The 11423-nt window shown below is 41.9% G+C and overlaps 1 protein-coding gene across 1 annotated transcript in view; it reads left to right on the top strand.

Annotated features, from left to right (window-relative positions):
- Positions 1-3478: 3478 nt before the first annotated feature.
- Positions 3479-11423, top strand: part of LOC133386840 (C4b-binding protein alpha chain-like) — a 31287-nt gene continuing 23342 nt past the window's right edge. The window contains exons 1-3 of the mRNA XM_061630610.1: positions 3479-3605; positions 4694-4885; positions 10365-10547. Of these exons, the coding sequence (XP_061486594.1) occupies positions 3479-3605; positions 4694-4885; positions 10365-10547 (502 nt within the window). The remainder of the gene's footprint in view (positions 3606-4693; positions 4886-10364; positions 10548-11423) is intronic.

Raw genomic sequence — 11423 nt, 5'->3', positions numbered from 1 at the left:
CAATGGTTCTTTTTGCTAACTGGCTTGGAACTCAGCACAAACATCACAGTTGTGTACAAGGTCTCTGATGTCAGTAGTAATGTTTGGCCAGTATACCACATCTCTAGCTTTCCGCAAACATGCTGCTATTCCAGAATGACTGCGATGTATTCTTGATAATATGTCTTTTCTCGTGGCCTTTGGAATGAGTATTCGGTGTCCTTTGAATATGATGCCATCTTGGACACTTAATTCATCATGAAAGTTCCAGTATTCTTGAGTAGACACTGGAGCTTTGTCCTGGGTGTCTGGCCAACCTGCTAAGACAACGGAGATCAATACTTGCAGTTCTTTGTCCTGTGAAGTATGTTCCTGGACTCTTTGAAGTCCTTGTTGTGAGATGGGCATATAAGCAGCTTGATTAATGCTTTCTAGTTCCTTTTGTCTGGCTTGAGCTTCAAGGGAGTTGAGTATCTCATAGTCTTGCTTGTCAGTGTGCCTGTCATGTGGCAAGGGTACTCTGGATAGGAGATCCGCTATGTACATCTCAGCTCCTTTTTTATATTGTACCTTCAAGGGATAGCATTGTAGCCTAAGAAGCATGCGTTGGAAGCATTTTGGAGCTTTTAGCAATGACTTCTTAAAAATAACTTCTAGAGGCTTATGATCACTGTCAACCTTAATGTCTGACCTCGTATATATTGGTCAAATTTTTCACAAGCAAATACTATTGCTAAGCATTCTTTTTCAATTTGGGCATAATGCTGTTCAATCTGTGATAAAGACCTTGATGCAAAAACAACAGGCTGTCCTTTTTGCAAAACTACAGCACCCAGGCCGGTTTCACTGGCGTCACATTGGATGGTGACATCTTCATTCATGTCATAGTACTTCAACATGGGATGTCTAGTAACCAAGTCTTTGATCTGTTGGAGGGCTGCATCATGTTGAGGTAGCCACACCCAAGTTGCACCTGTGTCCAATAGTCATCTGAGAGGCTCACAAACATCAGAAAGGCAAGGAAGAAATTTAGTCAGATAATTAACAAATCCCAGTAACTGCTGAAGAGATTTGGTATTGGATGGTTTAGGCATCTACTGGATAGCTCTCACCTTTTCTGGATCTGATTGTAAGCCTTGCGATGTTAGGAGGTGTCCCATATAGAGTATGGTGTTAGTCGTAGCCTCATCTTATTTTTATTGAGTTTCAGATTGACTTTCTCACCCTTTCCAGGAGAGAGATGAGGTTGCAATCATGGTCAGCTATGGCATTCTGCATTGAATCTCCACAGCCATATGCCAAAATGTAATCTGCAATTACACTGATTCCTTTGAGACCCGCCAGTGCATCTTGTTGGCAGCGCTGATACTCTTCTGCTGCTGGTTTTATTCCAAAGGGCATTCTCATCCAGCTATAACGTCCTTCTGGGGTCCAAAATGTAGTAAGGTGACTGCTTTCTTCCTCTAATAAGATTTGCCAATACCCATCTTTTGCATCTAAGACAGAGAATATTTTTGCCTTGGCAAGGTCTGGTAAGATTTCTTCTATGGTGGGCATCTGGTAGTGAGCTCGTAATAATGCCTTGTTTAAATTACTTGGATCTATACAGATGCGAAGTTTACCAGGTTTCTCTATGGCTACCATGCTGCTTATCCACTTGGTAGGTTCTGTCACTTTGGCAATTATTCCATATTTTTCCATTTGTCTTATTGCAGTTATGATTTTTTCTTTTAATGTGACAGGGACTCTACATGGCATAAGTTGCACTGACTGCACAGTGTCATCCACTTTGAAATGTAAGGTGCCTGGAAGACAGCCAAGTCCCTCAAAGACATCATGGTAATTTTTAAGAATTTGTGCCTTTGCTATGCCACCTTGTACTTGTCCTATAGCCAAGGTATTGTTGGCTTCAAGTCTGAGTGTATGGATGTCTTGTGTAGTATTTAATGTTACCAGTTTCATACGTTCACTAGTGCTTGGTGAGAGGAGGGGCTTTTGCTTGGAATTCACAATCTGGAATTCTAGCTGATATCTTTTTCCTTGATATTCTGCCTGCAGCACACATTGACCTAGTGGTGTGAGAACTGTGTCATCATATAGTCTCAGCTTAGCTTTGCTTGGTGATGGCTTTGCCTCTCCATCTTGCATAATATTGAGATAATCTCTGTAACCCATTACATTTACAGATGCACCACTGTCTATTTGGCACTCAGTGTCTTGCTTGAGCCAGGACTGCAAATTTTCTGGGCAAGGTGCTAATACAAGTTTGACAAACCACTTTTTTGTCTTAGTATGCACTGTTTTGATGTCATGCATGTAGAAAATATCACTGTCTGACTTACTGTATAGATCATCATTGCCTATCTATTTCACATGCTGTGCACATTTTTTCTGTTTAGATTGTTTGCAAACTCTTGCATAATGATTTCTTTTACCACAGCTTCTGCAAATAGTTCCAAATGCTGGGCATTTGCCAGGATCATGAATTTTGCCACAGTATCCACAACTCTCACTTTGAAATCTTCTGGGCTCAGCACTATTTTTGCATGATGGCATATGCATGTTAGAATGTTTATTTTTGCCGATTAATGCATGCTATCAGCTTCTGAAGGGTGCATTTCTTGCATTTGCAGAAGGGTTTGTTCACTAGCCTTGCATATGTCTATGGCTTCCTGCAGAGTAAAGGCAGTCCTTCGGAGCATTCTCATCTGTGCTCCCTTGTCCTTAATGCCTATAACCAATCTGTCTCTAATCAATTCTTTCAAAGTGCTATATGCACATGAATCTGCCTTTTTGCGTAATTTAGTAACATACTGATCTGTAGTTTCATCAGGTTCTTGAGCACATTTGTTAAAGATATATTGTTCATATATAACATTTCTAGTAGGTTCAAAATGCCTTTGAAGCGCTTCTAGCAATTTGCAAGGATCTTGTCTGTCTGCTGCTGTAATATCAAGGTGCTGCTGGAGCAAATGACATTCTTTTCCCATCACTGATAGCAATGTTGCAACCCTAATCTTTTTATCTTTGCCATCCAATCCTGTTGCTATTTCATAATTGTCCCACTGCGCTTTGAAAAACATCCAGTTATTAAAAATATCACCTGCCATGTCCATGGGCCCTGGAACTGGAATTATGCTGGCTGCCATTGCCAAAGTATCTTCTTCTGCCACCAGTGTGCTTGTTGCCTTTGCAAGCGGTGGTGCTTGAGCCCTCCTTTTCTTCAGAAAAGTAGATTCACTTCTTACACCATGTTTTAATAGTGCTTTCTTTGCTGAGAGAAGACAGAAACCTGCTTGCTATAACTAAAGCTTTTATGAAGAGAATGCTTACAAGATCTACCGTGCTTGCTCAGGCTCCTCCCACCTGACCTTTACTCTAGAGCTCAGTCTCCATATCTCCATGGCAGTCTCCCTTCAGTTCCCCCTGCTGGATGGAACTGCTACCTATTATAACAGTACTCAAAATTAATAGGAAATAAGCTCTGGAACAGGGATGCATGGGTGGAGGTGGTGTAAGCAAATTTCTCAAGTGGCAAGAGGAAAACCCAGTCTTCCTGGTGATAGTTCAGGAAGAAACAGATGTGGTGTTCCAAGATCTGGTTTATCCACTCAGTTTGACCATTGGTACATGGGTAATATGCTGTATTCCAGCAGCTCCATAAATGCCTTTCAGAAAAGAGAGGTGAACTGGGACCTGCAGTCTGAGACCACAATATCTGAAGCCCCATACATATGGATTTGGAAAATAGCATATACTGTTGTTGTTATATGCCTTCAAGTCGATTACGACTTATGGCGACCTCTGAATCAGCAACCTCCATTAGCATCTATTATAAACCACCCGGTTCAGATCTTGTAAGTTTGGAGGAAGCTATTTCTTTATTATATAAAGTTGTTTAAACCTTGGTGGATGAGATGGACAGGGCTTGCAACCAGTTTATTTAAGGCGAAGGAATCACCTTACTCCATACATGCCTTGTCAATCACTTTAAGAAGGCCCTGCTGGATCAGGCCACTAGCATATCTTGTCCAGCATCCTGTTTTCACAGTGGCCAATCAGATGCCCAAGGGAAGCCCACAAGCAGGATCTGAGTGTCCATTAATATGGCTCACCCCCAGAGATTTATGGAACCTTAGGAGATGTATTTGAGAGGGTAGTGGCTGTTTAACTTCACTCTCTTGAAGGATATGGATTATTTAGACCTATTTCAGGCTGGGGTTGGGATTTAATTTGAGACCAAAGCAGCTATGGTTGTCCTGATGGAAGACCTTTTTTAGGAATGGGACAGAAGGAATATGACCCTGTTATTTCTCTTAGATCTGTTGATGGCTGGACTAGGTTGGTTTGCCAACTACAACTGTTCCTGGACAGGGATAACCTTGCCACAGTGACCCATGTGCTGGTAAACTCCAACTGGAGTACTGTATGGTGCTGTATACGAACCTGACCTTGAAAATTGTTTGAAAGCTGCAGCTAGCGCAGGCTGTTAAGCAGGTCAGCTTATCGGGATCCTATTACTGATCCTCAAAAATTGCACTGACTGCCGGTTTGCTACGAAGCCAAATTCAAGACACTAGTAATGACTTACAAAGCTCTAAGGAACATAGAACCAAAATATATAAAGAAGCATCTCTTCCTGTATTAGCCTGATTTTTCAGCATTGTTCCATCATTGTTTTGCCTGTTTGCTAAACTGCTCAATATTTTTCTAGGAACTTCCTGTGCAGTGCCTCCAGATGTTCTTGATGGATCTCACAATGGCAATGAAACTTATCCTTATGGAATAGTGATAAAATATCATTGCATGGAGTCTTTCACGCTCATTGGATCACCTTCCATTTATTGTGATGTTGATGATAATAATGGTAAAGCACTGTGGAGAGGGAAACCCCCCAAATGCAAAGGTTGCATTTTATTTTTATACCAATTTTTCCTTCATGATGTGTATTTTAAAAAGCCTGTTGACTTGTTAGGAAACTGTGCCTTGCTGTGTTGTCCGATATCCAGACTTCCCAAGCTGTTTAGTGATGTCATTTTCTAAACTTGTATGATGTTGTATGTTCCCCAGTTACCTGAATGGTCCAAAGTTTCAGCCACATTGTTTAGCTGGGTTTGCCTTCCTTTAGGAGGATAAATAGCTGGAGACATCTAATGTTCATTTAATGTCTGGTTTACTATAAATCAGGGATCACCAGTGTGTCATCTGCAGATACCATGGTGACCGCAACTGCCTTCAGTGGTGCCCTAAGCAGGTAGCCCAGAATCTAAGGCCACATTCACTCTATACATTTATTCCACTATTATTCCACTTTAAACAGCCATGGCTTCCCCCAAATAATTCTGGGAAGTGTAGTTTGTAAAGGGCGATGAGCATTGTTAGGAGACCCTTTATGCCCATCACAGAGCTACAATTACCCAAATAGTTTAACAATCAGTCCTTCTTCCCAGAAAACTCAGAACTGTAGCTCTGTGAGGGGCACTGAAGTTTCATAAACACTCTCAGCACCCTTCATAAACTACCAAGGCTTCTGTAGGGGAAGTGGAATAAATATATGGTGTGAATGCAGTCTCAGCTTTCATGGTTTTTTAAAAAATGAAGTCTCTATTCCTCTTAGAAAGAAAGTTAGGAAGCAAAATGTGTGGGTACTCTTCTAAGTGATTTATGTGAAATGAACCCACCTGGCTGCTCTTGCCTGTCAGTGTCGTAGCTAATGAGTGAAGTCAGAGCTGTGATTGATAAGTGAGCTGTTTGGACACAAGGCAATAGGAATCCCTGGGATTCTAAAGAGCTGCCCTCCCTTTTAGTGCACTTTTCCTGTTTCTATTTTCTTTTCCTAGTGCTTGGAATCTCCATAGTTTGACCTTCCTTTTTCCCTAGTCATAAGGATGCATATTTCCTGTGCTGGGTTTGTCTGAGATCAGATAGTGCCTAGAAGTTATTTTCTGCATGGGTGAATGTTAAAGAATCCCTCTACCTTCTATTCAGAATACTCCCTATACTCTTTTCAGAAGTAAGTGTCTTGGTGTTTAATGAGGCTTATTTCCAGGTAAGTGGGTACAGAATGGCAGCCTAGGTTTTGTTATAGGGTTGGTACTGAGGAAAAACAGGGTTCTTGTGTCTTTACTAGCTGTATATGGCAGGCAAAAAATCAACAGATCAAGCCTTTTCTATTATGGAAATACAGTTACGGGAAAAGCTACGCAATGACTACTCTCTAATTTTGTGGTGGTCTTTAACATGAACCCACACTTATTGTGTAGTAGTAACTCACTTTCGATCACAGCTCCACTTTCACTCATTGGCTATTAAAACTGACAGGCAGAATTTCACAGAAATTGCTTAGAAGGATACCTGCACATTTACCTCCATAGCTCTTTTTCCTAGGAAGGCTAGAAACTTCCTTTTTTAAAAAAATGAAAGCTCAGATTTTGGGCTACCTGCTGGGGGTGCCATTGAAGCAGGGCCGGTCCCAAAGGGCAGTCAGGTCGGGCCCTAGCCGAGGGCCCCTGAAGCCACAGAGGCCCCTGAGGGGCCTCTTAATAGGGTTGGGGAGAAGTAGCACTCCTTTCTGCGATCCGCAGCAGAGTAGCTGCCACGGATCACAGGAAGGGAGTTTCTTCCACCCACCCGTTCGCTGGCTCCACTTACCCGTCTCTCCTGTCTTTTGTGGCTGTGTAGGCTGCACGAGCAGGACCAGTGGCATCACTAGGGTTAGTGTCACCCGGTGCAGTAACTCATGATGTTACCCCCTATGGACCTCCTTCCGTACCAGACCTAGGGTACCTAGGGGTGGGGCAGCTCTGGGTTAGGGTTAGGGTTCCAGTTCCACAAATCCGGGCAGGCTAATTTGCATATTATGCAAATTATTTGCATATTAATATTTGGGTTGTTTTGTTTTTGTGCCTAGGGATTACCAGCAAAAACTGGAGAAAGATGTGAGAAATCTTTTTTTTTTTAAAAAACGTAACATTTTCAGCCTTAAATGCCTAGACTCTAGTTTCCAACACTATGGAATGTTGATTGATTAAGAGGATTTATATCCTGCCCTTCTGCTGTTAAAAACAGAGCTCAGGACAGCTTACAAATATAATAAAAACAATAAAAATGCACAATCAATATAAAAACACAATAAAAACACAAAATAGCAACAAACATAAAGTAAGTCAGGGCAGCAGTACGGTTAACCATTACATATACGATATATTTCAGAGATGTGGTGGGTGGAGAAAAACAAGCCAAAATGTTAGGAAAAGGAGTCTTTCACGCCACATGCTCAGTTCTAAATACTGTTGCAGCAAGTTTTACAAGTTCCTCCAGTATTCCACTGGTGCAGGGACTCAGACATTCAAAGTATCTGTATGTTTCTTAGGTTTTATAAAAGCAGAGCTTTGCTTAACTCAAAATTTCTTCTCCCTTGGATCAACCACATCTACACAGGTTCCACCTCCCTACTCAAAATGAAACTGGGCCTGGAAGTGTGCAACAACCCCACACATACCTTGCTAATTAGATTACCAATGCCAGGATGTCTGTCTTACCAACTACTCTCCTGCTCCCCCCCCCCCACCGGGCATCATGAAAGACCCAGTCCTGGGCTCAGAAAGAAAATAAATATCTGGTCCTCTTCAAAGTATTGATAAACCTCTTGTTTTAATTAAAACAATAATTATAAGTTCTTGCTCTTATCACTAATAGGAGTTAATTATCTTGCATATGCTGCTGTTGCTTCTATGGCTGTAACGGAGTGAGGTTAAAGATAAGTGAAATGCAAATAGGAAAAAAACAACACAAAAGGCAGTAACACTTTCCTAAATGTAATACCATACCAACCACAACAAGATTCCTATGAGTAAGGCAGAAAACTAAGCACCTCACAACCAGTCAGGATTCCTAACCAAAAACCAAAAATATGATAAATGAAGAAATATTTATATAAGCATGACTATCAAATATATTTATTATTTACACAAACTGTAAAAATATTTATAGTGCAATCCTAGGTTTATTTATTCAGAAGCAAGCCCCAGTCTATTCAGTGGAACTTACTCAAACAGGGACAGAACTGCAACCTCAAGTGATAAGCAACTTCATTCACACAACCCAAAATTCTGAACCATGCCACTTTATGCTGTTTTGCAACTGTTTATACTTGTTTTTATGGTTATTGGATTTTAAATGGCTTTATTTCTTGTTGTGAGCTGCCTTGGTTTCCAACCCTTCCTCACAGGGTTGTTGGAAAGACTACACACACACACACACACACACACACACACACACACTGCAGATGTATAAATACATACAGCCCATATAATAGTTTATTGTCAAACCAGTTGGTCATTGCAGAAAAATCAGTATTACTTTTAAAAAATCAGTATTAGTTTCCTGCAGAATAAAAACTGTAATACCTAAGTAAGCCCTGCCTACTTGCTTTAAAATAGGACTGGGGGGGGGACGGGACAGAAAGAGAACACAGACACAATTCTTTTTTACATTCACTCCAAAGTCCCATTGATTTTCAGCACATTCATAACCATGTCTACTCAAAAGTAAATCCTATTGAATTCAATGGGATTTACTCTGGACATATGGGATTAGCAATGCTTTTACCCCCACAAAAGCAAGTATTGGGAAGGTTTTCAAAACACTGCCCAGGATCTGACTCCTACACACGAGGGGAAAAACTGAAATGTATATACTTACCCAATTTATGAGATTTTCAGATAAACGGGGGGGGGAACCACCATTTTCTGGCCTTGCAATGAGGTTTACTAGACACTGCCACAGGTCAACCAAACACTTCACTGATTGGCTGCAATCCTGAACGGGCAGGGTTAAAGCTACGAAGTGCTATACAGTAGTTTAAAAAAAGATTTAACGGGGGGGTGGGCCTGACGTTTTTATGTATATCTCGAGAACTGGACCACCTAGAAACTTTTTTTTTTAATTAAAGCTGATAATCTGGGCCAGCTAAGGAGCTAAACGGGCGCCGGGTGGCATGCAAAGAATCTGGGTAAAACCCGGCTAACCAGGCAATATGGCAACCCTACTCTGGGTGACACCCCCCTCTCAAGGTGTCACCCTGGTGTGGTCCGCACTCCCCACACCCAGCTAGTGACACCGCTGAGCAGGACTGCCATTAATCAAGATGGCAGCCGAGGTTTCCCTAAGGTGCTGAAGCCTCTGCCACCATCTTGGTTGATGGCAGCGATGCGCTTGCATAGCAGCCCGTGCAGCCACAAAATTTATTCATTTATTTATTTATAGAATTTATTAGTCGCCCATCTGGCTGGCTGTCCAGCCACTCTGGGCGACGTACAACATAGGCATATAATACCTAGACATTGAAAATCTAAAAACAATGAAGATAAAATCTAGCCCACCCCAAAAGCCTGCCTGAAGAGCCAGGTCTTCAAGGCCCGGCGGAAACTCATCATAGAAGGGGCAAAAGACAGAAAAGACAGAAGAGATGGAGCCTGTGAATGGGCAGGCAGAAGAAGCTCCCTCCCTGCGAGGGGCAGGTAGGCGGGTGCATGCACACCAGAACCCAGGGCAAGCTGGGGCCCAAGGGCCCCAGCATGCCTGGCACCAGGCCGGCATTGAAAGCCTTTACAGGTGCCATGGCACCCACGGGCAACAAGTTGGAGACCCCTGCGGTAACTTATTTGTAATCTCATTTTCATATATCGAGATCAGGGTTGATTAACCCCAGGACCCTGATTTGTGTCTTCTCCACCCTGCACCTTTTTCTGACCCCACATTGTCCTCACAAAAGACACTCTCATCCTTGGATTAATTTGGCAATAGTTTTTGAAAAGACTATTTGAAGTAATACTTAGTTCAAATGAATGTCTTTTTTGTGCCTGGAAATATGAAACAGAAGTTTTCAAGGACTAACATAATTTTAGGCAGTAACTTATTTATAATCTCATTTTCATAGATCTAGAGCAGGGTTGCTTAACAGCAGGATCTGGGTTGGTTACCCCCCACCTCTGCAATCTTTTCTGGCCCCACAAAGACACCACAGATTTTGGAGATGTGGTGGCACATAAAGTAGACACAGTAAAAGGGTAGGCAGAAAGTGCTTTGTTTATGTGTGCATTCTGAACGCGTATGGTGTGTGTGCGTGTATGTGAGTATGTGTGGCCACACCCACTTCTGGCCATACCCACCAGTGTCATGCAACCTGCACCAAAGAGTTGGCCAGGGTGAACCTGGCCCTTGGATCAAAAAAGATGAACCAGTCCTGATCTAGATTAATAATTAAGGAGGATATGAATTTTCAGTAAGATTCATCAGAAAATACCCTATTTTTAAGAAAGCAGAAATGTAAGGATTCTATTTTATATGGGGCTTTGCTTTTTAATCTTACTTTTCACTTTCAGCGGCTATATGTCCAAATCCAGTTGTTCAAGATGGAATAAAATTAAGTGGGTTTAGAGATTCCTATACCTATGGCAACAGTATTACATATGAATGTAAAATTGGATACTTCATAATTGGAAGTTATTTCATTCGCTGTGAAGAGAATTCTGCTTGGGTTCCTAAAGTGCCGTCGTGCAAGAAGAGTAAGACTTTTTAAAAACTGCATTTATTCAGCATTTGTTTCCTTATTCAACAATTAGAAGCCATTTAAACATATATAAATGACAGGTTATAAAAAGAGTAAAGCAGAGTTGTAAGCTGAAATGTATAATTTGACTGTTCTTGTTCTTTGTTTCTGTGTCATGTGGGGATCTTGGCCAAGTTCAGAGAATCAGTTGTGCCACAGTAGCTTAAATATTAATTTAATATTGGTGCACTAATACAGGAGAAGCAGCACAAAACTGAAAATATCTGCTCAATACATTTAATTGTTTTTTGTGTGTTTACCCCAGGAGGGAGGGCAGAAAGTAGGAAGTAATAGCTGGAGCCCACAGGTACTAAGAGGAGAAAATCAAGAAATCCAAGGCAAAAAGGTTATCCAAAGGTGGAATCCAGTTGAGGCCACTGGATAGAGCTGCAAGTTCAACGTAGTAATGTTACAGATGGTGGTGGCTCATGTGATCAAGTGGAACCGCCCTACCAACCCTGGGCAGGGTTTGGGCAGGGCAGGGCAGGGCAGTGGCAAGGTTGGGTCTGTGTGTGTGCAGTGGCAGGAATGCCAGAGTGGCAATGATAGCCCTGTCACTGTTCCTGTGCAGCCTCAACTTCACCACCGTCCTAGTGCTTACCAGCTGAGCAAGAGTGATACTGCTGTTGGGAGACTGGCTTCATCCCACTATATGGACTTCTACATTATGGCAGGAAGAGCTGGACACCATGGATCAGGCTGGACAAGGTACAAATTGTGGAACCAGAGATAACCAAAAGTGCAGAGTAGTACAGTAGAACAGGCAAGAGTTAGACTAACTATTAAAGGATAACAGCAATGTTTATAGGTGATCTAGAATCAAAAAGCCCTA

The sequence above is a fragment of the Rhineura floridana genome, chromosome 6, assembly GCF_030035675.1.
Source record: "Rhineura floridana isolate rRhiFlo1 chromosome 6, rRhiFlo1.hap2, whole genome shotgun sequence".
In the NCBI taxonomy this organism is placed as follows: domain Eukaryota; kingdom Metazoa; phylum Chordata; class Lepidosauria; order Squamata; family Rhineuridae; genus Rhineura; species Rhineura floridana.
This window is presented reverse-complemented; position numbering and strand designations above follow the sequence as displayed.